At 36.9% G+C, this 17988-nt stretch overlaps 3 protein-coding genes across 6 annotated transcripts; 2 read left to right on the top strand and 1 right to left on the bottom strand.

The window, feature by feature from the left end:
- Nucleotides 1-1824: 1824 nt before the first annotated feature.
- Nucleotides 1825-8814, bottom strand: LOC110910908. The gene is made up of 4 exons (XM_022155481.2): nucleotides 8670-8814; nucleotides 4816-4923; nucleotides 4575-4738; nucleotides 1825-2126 (listed from the first exon to the last, which is right to left on the bottom strand). The coding sequence occupies exons 2-4, from the start codon at nucleotides 4910-4912 to the stop codon at nucleotides 2043-2045; spliced, it is 345 nt and encodes a 114-aa protein (XP_022011173.1). The 5' UTR covers nucleotides 4913-4923; nucleotides 8670-8814; the 3' UTR covers nucleotides 1825-2042.
- LOC110910905 lies at nucleotides 8189-15842 on the top strand. Of its 4 annotated transcripts, none has more exons than XM_035984208.1 (5): nucleotides 8189-8347; nucleotides 13446-13556; nucleotides 13644-13689; nucleotides 14704-14772; nucleotides 15217-15455. In XM_035984208.1, the coding sequence occupies exons 2-5, from the start codon at nucleotides 13458-13460 to the stop codon at nucleotides 15306-15308; spliced, it is 306 nt and encodes a 101-aa protein (XP_035840101.1). In that variant the 5' UTR covers nucleotides 8189-8347; nucleotides 13446-13457; the 3' UTR covers nucleotides 15309-15455. The 4 variants fall into 4 exon arrangements, with proteins under 4 accessions (XP_035840101.1, XP_022011169.1, XP_022011170.1 ...); XM_022155477.2 differs by lacking the exon at nucleotides 8189-8347 and adding an exon at nucleotides 14944-15005 and having other exon boundaries at nucleotides 13340-13556; XM_022155478.2 differs by lacking the exon at nucleotides 8189-8347 and adding an exon at nucleotides 14947-15005 and having other exon boundaries at nucleotides 13340-13556.
- Nucleotides 10269-12156, top strand: LOC110914844. The gene is made up of 2 exons (XM_022159528.2): nucleotides 10269-10921; nucleotides 10992-12156. Exons 1-2 carry the CDS (start codon nucleotides 10672-10674, stop codon nucleotides 11609-11611), a joined length of 870 nt encoding a protein of 289 aa, XP_022015220.1. The 5' UTR covers nucleotides 10269-10671; the 3' UTR covers nucleotides 11612-12156.
- Nucleotides 15843-17988: the final 2146 nt, after the last annotated feature.

The following is a 17988-nucleotide window of genomic DNA, read 5'->3' on the forward strand; positions in this document are numbered from 1 at the left end:
GTTTCAACGTATGCAACCAGTTCTGATACACAGCAGTTTCTGATGAAACTTAATTGTTGATTAGCAGTATGATTAGTTTTGTTTGGCTGCAACCACTATGATTAGTAGTTTAGCAACAACCGGTTTAAAGTGTTTTAGCAGTTTAGCAACAACTGGTTTGCAGTGTTTCAATGCAACGGTTTAGAAGTTAATTATACAAATGTTAATTATACAAATGGTGTACACGAGTTACAATTTTAGTCATTGTTTTAGAACTAATTGATGCCCCGCCCGCGTTGCGGGGCAATGACCGAATAATTCTCAATCAATCTAAAACGATGATAAGACCATATTTTTCGGCGCAGGGCAAAAGTGTAATTTTTCAAGACTAATGAGCAATTGTTAGGCAGCTCATTGACATGGGAAAAAATTAAATCGAGTCAACCAATTAAAAAAAAACTTTTTATACTTTTGCAAAAAAAACTCAAACGATGGGAAAAAACATAATTTTGAACTGAGAGCGAAATCACAATTTTTTTTCAGGGATAAAATCGTAAATTAAATTGACCAATGAGGGAGTGTCAGGCATCTGCCGGCATGACAGTAAGTTTACACTGGCGGCAAATTTGTAATTTACCCAAGGAAACAAAAAAAAAAAAAAAACGGTGAAGAAAATGTAAATTTAATTTGAGGGCAAAATCGTAACTTGGCTGTGAGAAAAAAGAACTAATGGCAAAAGTGTAAATTTAAACGGGGCAAAATTGAAATTTTTAGCTGGGAGCAAAGGCATAAATTTATTTTTAAGTCGGGGAAAAAACATAATTTTGAACTGATGGCAAAATCCTAATTATAATGGGAAAAAAACTAATAGCAAAACTGTAAATTTAAACGGGACAAAGACGTAATTTTGAACCCAGGGCAAAATTGAAATTTTTAGCTGGGAGCAAAAGTGTAAATTTGTTTTTAAGTGAGGGTAAAAACATATATTTGAACTGATGGCAAAATCGTAGTTTTAAAGCGGGATAAAAACGTAAATTTGTTGGGCCAATGGGGGAGTGCCAGGCAGTTGCCTGACACTATTCGTTTGCCGCCCATGTGACCCAATAAAAGGCCGGCACTATTCCCGCCGACATTAAAGATTGTAGTTGTTGAAAATGATTGTCCCAACTATATGTTGAATCATAGACCCTCTCAGTTTTCTTTTACTCTCTTTCTCCCCACAATTTCTATTTTCATCGCGGTGACCGAGTTCGATCCATGGTGGCTAGGTCGCTAACAAGTAAGGGTGTGCTCAAGCTTAGGATAGGCTCATTTAGAACTCAGTCAAAGGCTCTCGTTTTGATTCGTTTATTATTTATTTATTTTATACATATTTATAATTATAACTTGATATTTATAAAATAGTATATACCATTACCATTTATGTAGTTATCTTTGTTATAATAACATGCATAATGATGTTTATTATGCAAACATGTATTTGTTATATTAATATAAAATTAAAACAAACTCATGTATGCTTGAGAGCCTGTTTGAACTCATTATTTGAAGCTGAGGCTCGAACTTATTTATTAAACAAGCTTAAATTTAAGCTCAAACTCATTTACACTCAACTTGAAAAAGATTCGTTAATGAAGCTCAGGCTCAATCCTATTTATTAAATGAGCCTAAATTAAGCTCGAGCTCATCTAGAGTAGCTTACGCTCGACTCATTCACACCCTCTATCAATGAGAGACCATGGTGACCATGGGGAGACTGGATTACCCTTTGTCATCCATGGATTTAACAGCCTTAACAATATCCATAGTAATAAGGTCCAAACACCTAACGGTTTTACAAACAGAGGCCCAAACATAAACAATGAATATACCACATGGAGCATTTATGTAATTAACTCTATCATTCTGATTCGATTTATTAATCAAACAAAAACAGATAGGAACATAAAGATAACCATACAAGTCTTTTCTGCAGAAGTGACCAAATTATATGACCAGTTGAGCTTAAGTCTTAAAAGTCTTGATTAGTCCTTAACAGGGCTTTGCTAAAATCCTGCCGCCTCTCACTTTTTGGATTTTGGAGGTTCGATTCGAGGCCTCCAAAGTCCCAGCCTGTATTTGTGTGCATACTTCAATATCAGCTTTCTCTGTTGCACAAAACCAGAAATTTTTAGTCAATAATTAAGAAATTATTATATCCCAATAACTGAAAAGCTTCATATGCAAATATATATTTGATGAATAAAAAAAATTCAAAAGCACCCCTGAGGCGGTGAGGTGATCGAAAAGACGCCTCAGGGTCGGGAAGCAGCGCTTCTTGTACATTTGGGTCAAAATCTATGTTGCCAAAACTAGGGGCGTGAATTTCTGACACGACCCGAAAACCCGACACGAACCTAACACGAAATTTGCGGGTTTAGGTTTAGTCTAAACGGGTTCGGGTCAGTTTCAGGTTGAACCCGCGAACCCGTTTAGGTTAACGGGTCGGGTTCGGGTCAACCTGGTCGGGTTGGCGGGTTGACCCGTTTAACACATTTATACTATATTATATTTTTTACAATATATTTTATGTCATAAATTAAATGGGGTGTGTATTTTATGCAATGATTATAACTTAAAAAGAGAAATTAACATAGATTTTATAATTTAAATATTATATTATTATATACATTTGTGCTTTTTAAGTAAATTTTGATTTTAATATATTAATTTCAGAAAAAAATAAAAAAATTCGGGTTGAACGGGTCGTGTTCGGGTCAACCCACGAAATTTCGGGTCGTGTTCGGGTTCTTATGTATGATACGATTTTCGGGTTCGGGTCGGGTTCGGGTTTGTGTAAAATTTTCGGGTTCGGGTCGGGTTGAACCCGCCAACCCACGAACACGACCCGTTTAGCACCCCTAGCCAAAACCCCTTCGGGCATGCACGTAGGCCCTCAGAGCTGAAACATGGGAGAGCGTCCAGCAAGATTTTGGCCCAATCCTGTAAGTTCCTTGAAAATTATACAAATTCCAGGCAAATAGAATTGATTATCCAGCCTAGAGGAACCCTAAACAAGCCTAAAAGATGTCTAAATCCCCCAAAAAAATTGCATGTTTATGCTATGCACCTTGCTTATCTTGGGCCCTAGCTTATTAAACGAGTTACGCCTAGGCCCAACTCCCAAGGCTCACCCTTTGCGCCTTTGCCAACTATGGTCAAAATTAGGGTACATGATTGTAGGTAATAACAACCAAAAGGATGAAAAGACTATGAATGGTCCACTTTGTTTTTTAACAGCAAACACACACACCCTAAAATCCACTTGTCGCCCCATGTGAGGGACTCAAACCCGCACTCTTTGGTGTGGATAAACACCTGGTACCACTAGGCCAATAGGCCATTAGCTAAATGGTTTACTTGATGCAAAAGGCCGATGTATAAAAGTGACGAGAGAGATACAACTTCTGGTTGTACATACAGCTACATCTTTCAGATCTAAACCGACTCGAAAATTTACATAACCTTAAATTAAAAAGTCGGTGACCACCTTTCTAATTTAATAAAATTCACCCAACTTTTCTAAATTGACAAAAGTCAACCCCTTAAATTTCTAACTTGATATAAACCAACTTTCTAGCTTGATAAAAATGACTCTCCTACTTTCTAACTTTTCATAAAAGACCCTTATACTTTCTAACTTCTTATTTACCCTCAAACTTTTGATATGTAAACCATTCTGCCCCCAAACTTTGCTATAATATCAAAGGTAACCCTCTAACTTTGTAAATATCACTTTGACCCCATTAAGTTTCCAACTTACCATAAAACTAATTTCTACGTTTTTATTTTTATGGACGTGTCGGTATAAATTCGAGTTCGTCTACGCTTTAACGTAATTTTTGTTAGAAAACGAGTCAGGTCAATTATAAAATGTTTTCTATGTTTGTTTTAAGTTGGACTACGTTTTGATTTGGGTTAAATTTTGAACATTGTGATAAATTTGAGTTATCATATATATTGACGTAAATTTAGTTAGGAAACGAGTTTGATTGATTGGGCGTGTTTGGGATTCCTTCTCAAAAGGACTTTTTAACTTCTTTGAAAAGTTAATAAGTCTGAAATTCTCACTTATTAACTTTTTCACTCACATCACATGCAATCCCAAACACCCTAGAAGCAGTGGCGATTCCGACAGGGGGTCGAAAACGTATATACCAAAAAATTCTATAAAACCGGGGGTAAAAAACGTATACCCAAAAATTTCTAAACGAAAACTACATACTCTCCACTAACGAGCTAAAAGTTCGGGGGGCCGGCCGCCCCCTCCCGCCCCCACAAAGCTACGCCCTTGCCTAGAAGTCCTTTTTAACTTTTTAAAAAGTTAATAAGTTAATAAGTTGTGAAAATAAGGAATCCCAAACACCCACATTGTAGTCTATACGTTATCATTTCGCATATGGCGCCGCCGCAACACGCGGCGGGTAGTAAAACTAGTTCTTATACATAATGCAATGGCATACACAAAACAAGTGGCACTCGACATAATGTAACAAGAACTTAACTAATCAAACACGATTACAATACAATCATAACAATATTGTAGAGATACTTACATGTTTGCAAACTTTGGGATCACCTCCTACGTTGATCTTCTTCAGCTTCATAGACCTAGCAACCAACAGATTCTGCAAATCCCCAAACTCCGATTCGAGCTTTTCCGCATAAGTCTCAACGCCATTTCCTATACCGTTCAAGAACTCCGGTATACCAACTTTCACTGTAAAAACATCAAAGAATTCTTCATCGCAATCATTAACCTAAAAACAAAAGTATGTAAATACGATTATTAATCACCATGGTAAGGACTCGATTTCGAAGAATATCTAGCAAAGAATGTAGCCAAATTTGAAGGTAGGTTTCGATTCGATGATAACAATTGCCTCAATGCCATTTCTTCAAACCCTAATTTTCAAATTCATGAGATTAGAACCCTAATTTTCGAATTGAGAAAAAACAGGTTTTTGTTAAACGGCGTCGTTAGCAGAATCGCATAAAAGGAGTTGTATGTTGGTATGTATTTATTGTCCCAAACAACTCAGGTGTTTAAAGATTTAGTTTCACAACGACAACAACCTATTGGGTGGATCTATAGCCAAGAAAGGGGTTACTGGTCATAAGTAGGGGCTGTTTGTTTACTTTTTGATCGGCTCTTAATTGTTCAGACCTTTTCCTTTTACTGGTTCAACACTTAATGGTTCAGACTGTTTGTTTTATGAGCAGATGTCTGAATGGTTCAGACATTTGCCTCTGAATGGTTAAACATTATACTAGTCTGAATGGTTAAGACCTCTAATCTGAATTGGTTAGACATTTGCCTCTGAACAGTTAAGCATTATACTGGCTCTAAATGGTTCGGACCTCTTATTGGTTCAGCACTTAATGGTCCAGACGTCTTACTGGTTCAGCACTTAACCATTCAGAAGTTGACAAACAGCCCCTTATAGTGGTAAGCTGAATAGAAACGACTGAAGGAATCCTTTAATATGTTTTAGGGGAACGTTTGTACTGGTAAAGCGCATCGTGTGTTTGGGGGTGTTTGTGATACGTGGTCGAAAACCGGTGCTTGTAATTGTTTAATTTGATGTTTTTACACAAGTTTTAGTTTCGAATTGCCTACTCTTGATTAGATATGTATTTTGCAGGTCTAACGGAGTTAAAGGAGCTTTTCGGGAGCTTTACGGGTCATCGGGATGAAAAACGAACCACCGGGAAGCGAAAAGGGTCACCCGGGAGCAAGGAATGCGAAAAAACAAAAGTTGGAACATTCGGGCACCGTCGCCGACGCCCATGTGGGCCGTCGCCGACGGTTATTGCATTTCTCCGTCGCCCAAAAAAGCCCGTAGGCAGCAAAGTAGACCGTCGGCACCAAATGGAAATCCACGCACCGTCACCGACGGGGCATCAAGCCGTCGGCGACGGCTCCTTTATTCTGCAGACGCGTGAAAATTGTTTTTGGGGGTTTTGAACGAATCAAAAGAAGGGAGTCATGAATGATTCGGGAGTTACACAATATTTTGAGTTTTGAAACCATTCTTAGAGCCATCTTTCACCCATCTTTCACCTACCATTCCATCTACCATCCTTCCTACAACCCGAATCAAGACAAAATCACCATCATCTTCTTGATTCTAAACCCTAGCTCCATCAATTCACCAATCCATCAATTCAATCATCCATTCACCATCATCACCTATCCAAAACCCTAACCTTCATCCATCCATTCATCTTCAAGCTTCACGATGATCCAATTCAAGCTTTCAACATCCGGTGATCAAGTTTCTTCGATCATGCTCGGCTAATTTCTGGGAGGTTTCACCCCGGTGTAGACTTTTGTAAGGTTTAGGGTTTATTATGTTTTGTTATTTGTTTTGTGACAACTTGAATTGCAATTGAATCTTAGACAATTGTCCTACGTTGGTATTGAATTTGCAAACTGTCGAGTGAATGATTAAATTTGACTTTGTGAAATGAATACACGTATTTATGCCTTGTCTTTTGGTAGGATTTGCTAGTCCAAAGTAACGAAGTGTATCATGGTCCGTTGTTTACGACGTTGATAGCGATTGACACCTAAGCTTTGTGATTGCGACCCGTTAATGAACTATTTCAAGTAAAGCTAATTAAAATACATAGCAACCCTAAGTCTTGCATTTGTTGAAACCGGGTGTGAGCCTTGTTTTCTTATTATTGTTCAATCAATCAAATTTTATTTCTTAAAATTTGTTAATCATTAATAGTTAATCCATTCAATCAATTTAGTAATTTTAATTCACATCTTTCAATCAAACAAAAATATACAAAAACAAGATAGCAAGCTTCATAAATTGTGACTCATATTTCAATTCAATCAAATCCACTCGCAAACCACATACTCTTCGTGGTTCGACCCCTTGCTACCACTAACTATTTGTTAAGGGTAATTTGGGACTATAAATATTATCTTTGACCGGAGCGCGACACTCCGATCAGTTTGGGAGTGCTTATTTTAGCCAACTTATAACTTATTGACTTTCTGAAAAGCTAAATGATGTTTGAGTTTGGGAGTGTATGTGATGGGAAAAGTCAATAAATGATTTATTAACTTTTCCAAAAAGTAATAAGGAGGTTTGAAAAGCTAAGCCAAACACCCCTTTTGTGGGTAACTAGTTGATGCCCCGCCCGCGTTGCGGGGCGATGGCCGAATAATGAGTGAGTGTTAGGTAGCTCATTGACACGGAAAACAATTAAATCGAGTCAACCAATTAAAACAAAACACTTTTATAGTTTTGATTAAAAAAACTAAAACAATGGCAATATTGTAATTTTTAACTGAGAGAAAGTTGTATTTTTTGACTGGGGTAAAATCGTAATTTGCCAAAAGCTAAAGTGATGGCAGTACTGTAAATTTGAACCAGGGGCAAAATTGTAAATTTTCACAGGGGCAAATTCGTAATTTTGAACTTGGGGTAACAGCGTAATACATATTTGAACTAAGGGCACAATCGTAATTTTAAGCTGGAGGCAAAACCACAATTTTATTTTGAACCGAGGGCAAAATCGTAATTTTGAGTTGGGGGCAAAAGCATAATTTTATTTTGAAATGAGGAAAAAACATAATTTTGAAATGAGGGCGAGATCATAATTTTTTAAACGGGAAAATCAAATTTTTGAACAGAGGGCAAAATCGTAATTTTTAGTTGGGGGCAAAAACAAAATCTTATTTTGAACTGGGGCGAAAAGGAAATTCTGAGCTGAGGGCAAAACCACAATTTTATTTTGAATCGAGGGAAAAAATCGTAATTTTGAGCTGGGCAAAACCGTAATTTTAAAGAGGGGCAAAAACACAATTTTAAAATGGATATAAAACAATAAACTGGTTGGTCCAATGGGGGAGTGCCTGGCAAAATCGTAATTTTGAATTGAGGACAAAATCGTAATTTTGAATTGGGGACAAAAGCGTAATTTTATTTTGAGTTGGGGGCAAAACGGTAATTTTAAACAGGAGCAAAAACATAATTTTCAAAATGGATATAAAATAATAAACTGATTGGTCCAATTGGGGAGTGCCAGGCAGCTGCTGGCACTATTCCCCCATTTGGTAAATGTATGTACAGTAAAAGTAAATGTCTAGAGTTCGAGTCCCTGCTTTTCCTTTTAATTTTTAAAACTCCAAACGAATTAGAATTCCAAACGCAAACACAAACAGAGACGCGACCCCTGAACACAACATCCCTTCCCTATCTTCCACTCCAGCCACCACGCACGTCGTCCCCGTTCATCCAGCTCGCCGGAGCCCGGAGCCACTCCAGCCCATTCTCTCAAAGTTTCACTCGGGCACTCTCTTCAGGTTTTTGTTGATTTTTAGATTCAATATGTTGATTTTTAGATTCAATTGGCAAAAAGAAAAAAAAAAGATGGGAACCTGAATTATAAGACTAAAGTTGTGTTGCTTTCGTGTGCGATTGGAATTGTTATCACAAATCGATATAAACAAAGAAACCCTAAACTACAATTACAGAATGAAAAGAAACGGATTCGAATCCTGTTTGAAGTATTGTAAATAAGATGAAATCAAACGAAAGAAACCCTAAGGTGCAAATAGATGAAATGAAAGGAGAAGAACAAGATAATAAGCAATTAGGGTTAAGAACAGAAGAGATGATAGATACCTTGATCGCTGTATACGAGCCGCAGATAGATGACGAATACGAATATGTATATGCTGCTGCACAGGTTATATAAACGACGCCGTTGGGGACACTGCAAGTTTGGAAAAAAGAGTGTTAACACTCTAAACTTGCAGTTTTTTACCCTTGACTATACCATTCAGGTCCCCTAAATAAGTGTAAAGCACAATTTGAGATCAATGTTTTCAGAACCGGACCGGAGGTCGACTCGGTCGTCTTACGGGGTCAAAGGTCGAACCGGTCCAACCGGTTCGACCGGATTTCAAACCCGGATTATGTCATCTAATCTAATCTAACTATATAATAAAAGAAACCAATGAAGGGACACATGTCATTCATTAGAGCCGGTTCGACCGGATTTCAAACCCGGATTATGTCATCTAATCTAATCTAACTATATAATAAAAGAAACCAATGAAGGGACACATGTCATTCATTAGAGCCATCTAATTTTTCTCTCCTACTTAATTATAGATAATTAATATTAATTAAAAGATAAATATAAAATTAAATTTAATATAAATTTAAACAATTCGTATAGAACATAATATAATATTAATAGTAATTAAAAAATAATTATAAAATTAAATTTAATATAAATTTAAACAATTCGTATAGAAGATAATATAATATTTTGAAATATTTATTAGATTTCAAAATTATTTATCCTGAAATTAAAAAAAGAGGTATACTAAATATAATAAATTAATATAATGTAAATGATTTATTTATTTTATTAAACTAAAGTAGGTAAGGGTAGAACTTATTTCAAAAATGTTTATAAAGGGTAAACAAAAACATTAATCAATTCACTATGTTTACGTGACATTTATATGAACCATCACAGCAATCACCCCATCCATCATATATCGAGTATATTCGTTCGATTTTTTAAAGATATCAATTTTTTATTAGATTCATTCAATAAAAGAGGTTTTTTAAAGATATAATATTTTTATTATTTACTATACAATTTGCATTTATGCAACTCGTGTAATACACCGGGTTTTTAAAAATATAACTTTTTTTTTATTATATGGTTTATAAAATTAGATTTATTCAATCCGTATACATGGGGTTTATAAAGATATTAAAATATATAAGTTTTGATTGATTGATATATAAAATTACACATGTGCTCAACCCATACAATACATAAGGTTCTTAAAAATGTAACTTTTTCATTATTTAATATATAAAGTTAAGCCCGTACAATACACGTGGTTCTTAAAGATATAATTTTTTTATTATTTAATATATAAAATTACATTTATTCAACCTATGTAATAAACAAGGTTTTAAAAGATATATTATTTTATTATTTGATATATAAAATTACATTTATTCAACCGTGTAATAAACGAGGTTTTAAAGATATATTTTTTTATTATTTGATATATAAAATTACATTTATTCAACCCGTGTATTACACGGGATTGAAACCTAGTAAATTATATAAAAGACATTTTATTAAACTACAATTACTTGATGGATTAATAAGTACATATAATAATAAAAACTATATAATTATCTTAAAACCTACCATATGAATTTATCATCTCCAATAAATAATAAATGCACTTAACTATTTTTTTTTTTACTTTTTACGTTTCCCATACATTACCTACCCATATCCCTCTCATATCAATCTCAAAACTTTTTCTTTTACCAATTTCTCTCTCATGCTTCATCTTCTTTCTTAGACTGAGGGGAGTGGGGCGACTCCCACCCCCAGATCGTCTGGAACACCGCCCCCGGAGGCGACTTGGGTGGCGACCCCCTCTTGCCCGACTCAACCACGTCGCCCAACTCTCACACTTTCCCACAATGTATCCGTTGCCAACGGATAGTTTGGCCAAGCTTTTTTTTTTTTTTTTTTTTTAAATCCAACCTTTATAAATAATACCCCATATCAAACACATTTTTACCACAATCTTCTCTCAAATCATCAAAATTTATACCAATCTTCTATCAACTCATCAAAATGTATCCCCACAACATCCCTCCTTTCAACCAAAATACACAATCTTCCAATCCACAACCCGATATGACGGACCCAAACGTTTTAAATAACCCCGCTTTTTACGCCTATTTCAATAATATGCACGTTGCTAGCCCTACACCGCAAGTATACTACAACAATACGCCCATACCGCAACATATGGGGTTCACCACTTGGAACACACAACAACCCGGTGGTTTTCAAAACGTTGGAGGATCGAGACAACAAAATGGTATAAATTTTTTAGATATTTTTTTGTAAAGAATATGTTTTTTTTTTAACTTTGTTTGTATTCCATCTAGTGGTTGATTTAGATGACGAAGAAGTTCCGGAGACCCAGTTCGATGTCGGTCAAAATGATGTTGAACCTCAAAAAAAGAAACGTTCATACAAGAGGAAAACACCGGGTGAAGAACGCTTGAAAACCAAACCGATACCATGGACTTCCAACGAGGAAATGAGCTTATCCAAGGCTTGGCTAGAAATAACCGAAGACCCGAGATGTAGTAACTATCAAAAGGAAAAAACATATTGGTCTCGTATTTACAACGTTTTCCTCAAGTTGGAAGATCAAGAAGATGGATACCGTGATGCCGATGGTATCGGTGCGAAGTGGCGTAAAATGCGTCCTTTGATTCAAAGTTTCAACCAAATATACACTCGCCTAAGTAACTCGCGTGTGCGCCAAAGTGGTTCCGACGATGCGATGCTCCAAGCAAACGCCCAAAATGAATTCCGAGTCGAACACAAGAAGGCGTTTCCTTATCTTGCTATTTGGCAATTTTTAAGAAGGAGTTCGAAATTTCACACAGTCATCGCCTTCGATCCATTTAAAACTCGTGGCCAACCGTCGGCTAAGCGGTCAAAACCTCATCCTCAAACGACCATCAAAGTACCGGGTCGGACGCTCGGTGTCAAATAAATCTCAACGACATTGAGGAAGACAACGAAGAGCCACATGAAGAGGCCGAAGCGTTTCAACCACCACGACGGCCGGTTGGCCGAGATAGGGCCAAAAAAGCCGCCCAACCGTCTTCTAGCGGTGTACGAATCGACTACACCGAAACGTTCGAAAAAGTGACCAATAAGTTAGACGGCTTGTTGCAAACGAGCCAACAACGGATCAACTTAAAAAAAGAACACGGGGACCGAAAGCTAAAGCTGAAAGAAAGTCGTCAAAAAACACTTGATTTGCAAATATTAACAACCGACACGACAAACCTTACTGGAGCCGAGCTCGCTTTAGCCGAGCAAATGAAGCAAGAAATTCGAGAAAAATATAACCTTTGTTGAAGTAATTTTTTTATTTTGGTTGAAGTAAATTTTTTTTAGTTGATGTATTTTTTTATTTTGGTTGAAGTAATTTTTTTTAGTTGATGTATTTTTTTATTTTGGTTGAAGTAATTTTTTTTTTAGTTGATGTATTTTTTTATTTTGGTTGAAGTAAAAAAAGACTTTTATAAAAAATAGGACTTTTTTTTTATATCTTTTACATAAAAAAAGACAAAATAAATCAATCCACGTGTCGCAAGACGCCCCACCCAGCAAGGTTGCCCCACTCCCCCTTTTTTGGTCAAAATCCTCTTATGTGACGTAGCGCCACGTGTCGCAAGACGCCCACTCAAAAGGTTGCCCCACTACACTCAGTCTTAACCCCTACCAATTTCTCTCTCTTCCTTCATCTTCTTTCCTAACCCGTACTACAAAACTACCTATAGGAACTGTCATGGAGCTTTGTCTTCATCTGGATTTACTAGGATGATGATATTCGAGATGGATGTGCAGATGCGAGAGGCTGGATAATGATGTTGTTAGAAGAAAAAAAAAAAACTCAAACCGGTCCAACCTTTTACTGAATTTCCGGCCGAACCGTCGGTCAACCGGCCGAATCGCCGGCCAACTGCAGAAACGGTTGGTTGATGTGAACCGGCCCGGCGTTAGCAGCGGTTCCCGGCCCGACCGGTCGGACCGGCCGGTCCGGTCCGGGTTTGAGAACATTGTTTGAGATCCTTTGGTTAGCACTAGATTGCATTTTAAGTCCCTACTTTTTTAACTTCCACCTCTGAGTCCCATACCTTGCGCACTTTCAACAATTGAGTCCCTCACCCTAACGACTGTTAAATAAACGTTAAGTAGATAACGGTGATAAGGGCATTTATGACATTGACCCCCAACCTAACACCATTAGTGTCCCCCATTTCTCCCCGAAGAAATTTCTAGAAAAGTAGCAGGTAAACGGGCAATAAGTTTGGTGGCAAACCCTTTTGAATAGTTAGGTGAATCTGATTTTGATTTATTACTAATCAAATTTAGCCGAATATTTACGTGTGAATATGGCCCAATCAAGGTAGCGGTGAGCAAGTTGGACCGAAAATAACCGAGGACCGAACCGAAAATATACCTAACCTGACCCGAACCTAAGTACCTAGGTATTTAGATCGGTTCCAATTTTTCATATAAAATAGGGTCGGGTCGGTTCTCGGTTCTTTTCATGGTGAAACCCGACTTGGACCTATGGACCGGAACCGACCCTATATTTAGGATAGTGAATCGGTTCTGTATTTTATGTTTGATCGGTTCTCGAGTCAGATCAGGTAATGATCAGGTCGGGTCGGGTTTTTTCCTTTTGCTCACCCCAAAATCAAGGTCGGGAAACAAATTTATTATACTGAAGCCGGGAACAAAACCCCTCTTCTCCCCCGTAACTCCATTTGTGTGCAAGCCCTATTTACCCTCCGATTATCACTTCTCTGTAGTAACGGTAATTCATGGATCCACAAACGCCGATTCACAAGAACGATGCAGATGAAGAAGACGACAACGTCAAGCAGCTTCAACAATGCTCCTCTATCTATTTATTATTACAGGTACAACCAAACACATGTGACATGTTGTATATTATTTCTCTAATGTTGCGATTGAGATTGCTAAACCCTAGAATTTTTTTGTTGCAGGATTGTCTTGTTAATTCTAATAGAAACTGGAAGGCTTGCCAGAAAGGTATTTATTCATCAACAAACATTTAAAATCATGATTATTTTACTTAATAATTAGTTTGGTTTTAAAATGCCCACATCACAACATGATGCAGTTAACCTGTTTTCTTACAAATTAGACTGTCGATTGCAATGGTGAAAGTTTTTTAAATTTGACCATCGGTTGAGGCGTTGACCAATGGGTCGTTTTATTATTTAAACAAATTAGACCACCGATTGAACACATCTCACCTGAGTCAGAGTGATGAGAATATCTTATATTTTAGCGTTTATAAGTTACTAGTTAAGATATTATATATGGGGTAGGATCAAATACAAAACAATCCTAACCTAGGAAGTGTAGGAAACTGGGACAAACGAACTCTGATTGACCTCATTCCAGCGGCGTTGGTACCGTCTTGTCGAATCCTATTCAAATATATATAGGGTTTAGCTTTTAGGGTTTAGGGTTTATTTTTTAGTGTTTAGCTTTAGATTTTCGCTTTAGGGTTTAGCAGTAGTATTTAGGGTTTAGTGCTTTGTGTTTAGCCTTAGGTTTTATAATTTAGATTTTAGGGTTTAGCATAAGGTTTAGCTTTAGGGGTTAGAATTAGGGTTTCTGGTTAGGTTTTGACGAGCCGGTTCCAACGCCGATAGAATGAGGTCAATTGGAGTTCGTTTGACCCGGTTTCCTACACTTCCTAGATTAAGGACATTTTGTACTGGATCTTTACCCATATATGGATCTTTTAATGTTTTTAACAACAAACGTCTTGCACATTTGATGCGCGTGCTTCGCACAACGCGCATTGACTCTTAGGATAAAAAGCACATTGAAGTTATCTATTATTAACCTTTTAGTGTTTTTTTAACAACGACCGTGTCACATATGTGATGCACGCCGCACGCGCTTTGCACAACGCACATCGGGTTTTGGGATAAAAAACGCATTGAAGTGCCACATGCTTTTTAAAACCAAGATTATGAGTATTGGTTAACTTATTATAAGTATACATGATCTTAAATAATTGGTTAACAGAAGTTCAAGACCTGAAAGCATGCAATGAGAGGAGACAGCAGCTTGTGAAAAGGAACAAAGATGGTAAAAGTGAGTAGGTAGGTTACAAATTTGTTAAACATTTCTAGTTAATATATGATGATTTCTACTCTTTTTTTAACTCTTGTTGTGGGACAAATCAATAACTTGGGGTTTAGAGACACGGTTAAGTGGCTGGTTATGATTAATCATTTTATTTCGTAATGATATTTTCATGTGAAGAAGAAATGATATGCATATGCACAACGGCTGAACCATGATCCCCGGTCACCAGAATTTCTTAGGTTTCATTTCGTCTATCAAATCATTCTAATTAAAGTTTTCGATTATTATTGGATTGTAATAATATGTAATTATGATTAATGTATAATAAGAAAGTTATGCATATTTAGGCTTTAAGTCAACCCGATCTGGTCCATTCTTTTACACATGCCAGGAAATTAACTTGTTTTCACAGTTTTTCAACCCTGATTATAAGTCATCTATCTTCTACAGGCTGGAATCCACACCGTGCTGCTAGAAATTCTCAACCGTCCGGGTTGGAGTACTTGGGTAGAATTCCTAAAGTGTCATTGACTAATACATAGTTTGTTGCTCACATTCCATATGGTTAGTGAGAACAATATCTTGACAAATTGTTTCACAGACCAACAGATTATAGATGTCACCTTTAACCTTCTATATGATCATTAGAACTCATGCTTTAGAATTTAATGAACAATTATTATATGTTATTCTTTGTATCATTCTAAGTATGTAGCAAGTTTGACATCAACTGTTTCCTCCCATGATGTGAGACTATGCGGCACATGAGGCTTCCGCATGTGTGGGGTGGGGGTGGGGGGGGGGTATCGGTCAACTTGGGCCTGGTGTACGTTTCCTTACCCTGCATTCTTTTTGTGAGAAACTGTTTCCACGAATCGAACGACCTCTATTTTATGTGGCAACAAACTTACCATTCCTAAGGTTCGTCACTAGACTTGGAAATAATATAAAATAAAATTAAAGGTCTTTTGAAAAAATGTACTCAACTTTCAATTAAATTCCCCTTGACGGCTTGACTCTATGTAACTTGCAACTTTCAATTCACAAATCTCTCCATATAAAAAGTGAATTTATGTGGCTAAACAGAACTTTTAAACTAACTATAAAAGGAAGTCTTAGAATATGTAATATAAGTTTAGTTTTGAAATCTAACAGGATTATTATGCCTTGCATGCACTTGAAATGACTCAAGAAGAACCAGTATATGGTTTTGAAAATTTGGTGTGTAACACTACCATATTGCTTAAAGATGCCCTAAAAACATTAATGGAAGTATTTAGAAAATTAAAACATCCTTTGAAATGGAAGTTTTCAAAAATGAAGTCAATTGTGCCTCCTCCTCCTGCTGCTGCTGCTGCTGTTGCAAGGAAAGACATTCCCCATCCGTATCCCCATTTTTAAAATTTAGGGAAATTACCATGTCAGTATGTATTTTTCGTCCCTCAACTACTGACTGTGTATTTTAAATCTCGGAAAAATTGGTCGAGTACTCCCCGGGTGCTCGCTACAAGGTAGGCTGCCAAGGCCCGAGTACTCTTCGTATAGGCCGAATACTCCTCGAGTATTCTCCACCTAGATCGAGTACTTCCCGAGTACACTCAAATCTGAGTAGGGGGCGACTAGCGACTTTCGTAACCATGCTTTTTAAGTATTTTTAATATGGTACACAACTTATTAATTTAACCAATTTTACACTCTTTTAAGTTTCTTTTTTCGTAAACCCCTTATTCTTGTATAACTTAAAAGGTATAATGTTCTATCATTTTTAAAGCCTACCATGTTGCTGTTGCTGAACTTTCGAAGATCTAACGGTCTGATTCCATCCATGTAAAAAAAAAACCAAACCGCCAAAATTGAACTGTTTTGGGTGGCTCGGTTTAGTTTCTCCAAAACCATAGTTGCCAGTTTAGCCTAGAATCCAGACAGTGGACATCCCTATTCTTACCTGCCCTCGAGAATTGAGTACAATCTTTTTATTTTTTATTTTTTTACCTAAAGTGCATTCAATATCAAATCCTTTCGCAACAAAATCAATATTTGTTACAGTCATAGCACATATAATGTTTAGTTGATGTTGCTTATTCTATTACGGTGATAAGGGGGGACGTGGCGCCACGTGATGGTACCTCCACCACGCGTGGATCCATCATGCACACCGCCACCGGTGGTTTTGACAACGCGTCAAACCCAAAACTCGTTAACTTTTTCACGCGTTATATATTTGAAAATTTTGAACGTTGTTGCTTGTTGACCATTGATAAGTTACCGTTGTTTCTTCGTCGAATTGAAACGGAATCGATAGATCGGGAATTGGTGATGGAACGAGCGGTTTCTTTGATTACGTCATTGTATGCGGTGGTGGTGGCAGTCGGAACACCTCTGGAGAGCATAGTGATCGGTGTATCGCCGCCGTGGAGTCGCCGGAAAAGGTTAGGTGTGACGGTTTTGGTGAGGGTACGGAGTGGGTTATGTATAGTGTGGAGTGTCGATATGCACAAGGCAGATGTTGCTTGCAGGAGATTGACACTAGAGTTGCAGTTATTCACGTTTTTGCCATGAAGTGCTTCGTGCTGAAATTGGGGGAACTAGTAGTTATTTTTTTTATTGTTAATTTGTAATTTGGAAAAAAAAGGTTGTGAGTGATGGAATTGCATCACAAGTATTTCCACTAAAATCCATCACTAGTGATGGAATAATGCTTGATCACATGGTAGAACTTGATTGAAAGTTGTGAGTGAGTGATGAGTGATTGGCGCCCCTACCCCCTCATAATTTGTTTGGTTGATGTTTCTGAATCAATCTTTTAAGAACGACTAACTCTTAGGGTCTTACATGCCCTCTAATCATATCCTAAATTTACATATTTTTTTATCGTAGACTTGAACCCTCAACTACTTGCAGATGAACATTTTTCCAACCCACCTTTATACCAGTGGGCTTCAAGACTTCAAGTCATTTGGTGTTTCTAAATCAAATGACGTGTTAAATAAATAAGGAATGGAATTATCAATTACATTTTTAAATTTAGAGGGTGTTTGTGATTGCTTAATTAACTCCAAAGTGTGTGTGTTTTTTTTTTTTTGTGTGTTTTCCTTTTAGAAGTGCTTATTGAGTTATGTCTTATCCAAAAGAAAAAAAAGTGCTTGAATTAGCTTTTGTGGTGGGAAAACCAATAAATCAATAAGTTTTTTTTTTGAGTAAACTGTCATTTTGGTCCCTGTG

This window comes from Helianthus annuus, chromosome 15 (assembly GCF_002127325.2).
Source record: "Helianthus annuus cultivar XRQ/B chromosome 15, HanXRQr2.0-SUNRISE, whole genome shotgun sequence".
NCBI lineage: Eukaryota > Viridiplantae > Streptophyta > Magnoliopsida > Asterales > Asteraceae > Helianthus > Helianthus annuus.

What these genes read in the sequence shown, in the direction of transcription:
- LOC110910905 (XM_035984208.1), top strand. Translation starts at nt 13,458, where the DNA reads ATGGATCCACAAACGCCGATTCACAAGAACGATGCAGATGAAGAAGAC. An exon ending in CTGGAAGGCTTGCCAGAAAG is followed by an intron (nt 13,690 to 14,703) that starts GTATTTATTCAT and finishes ATTGGTTAACAG; the next exon opens with AAGTTCAAGACCTGAAAGCA. An exon ending in AAGGAACAAAGATGGTAAAA is followed by an intron (nt 14,773 to 15,216) that starts GTGAGTAGGTAG and finishes TATCTTCTACAG; the next exon opens with GCTGGAATCCACACCGTGCT.
- LOC110910908 (XM_022155481.2), bottom strand. Translation starts at nt 4,912, where the DNA reads ATGGCATTGAGGCAATTGTTATCATCGAATCGAAACCTACCTTCAAAT. An exon ending in GAAATCGAGTCCTTACCATG is followed by an intron (nt 4,739 to 4,815) that starts GTGATTAATAAT and finishes ATGTTTTTACAG; the next exon opens with TGAAAGTTGGTATACCGGAG. An exon ending in ATCCCAAAGTTTGCAAACAT is followed by an intron (nt 2,127 to 4,574) that starts GTAAGTATCTCT and finishes TTTGTGCAACAG; the next exon opens with AGAAAGCTGATATTGAAGTA.
- LOC110914844 (XM_022159528.2), top strand. Translation starts at nt 10,672, where the DNA reads ATGTATCCCCACAACATCCCTCCTTTCAACCAAAATACACAATCTTCC. An exon ending in AGGATCGAGACAACAAAATG is followed by an intron (nt 10,922 to 10,991) that starts GTATAAATTTTT and finishes TATTCCATCTAG; the next exon opens with TGGTTGATTTAGATGACGAA.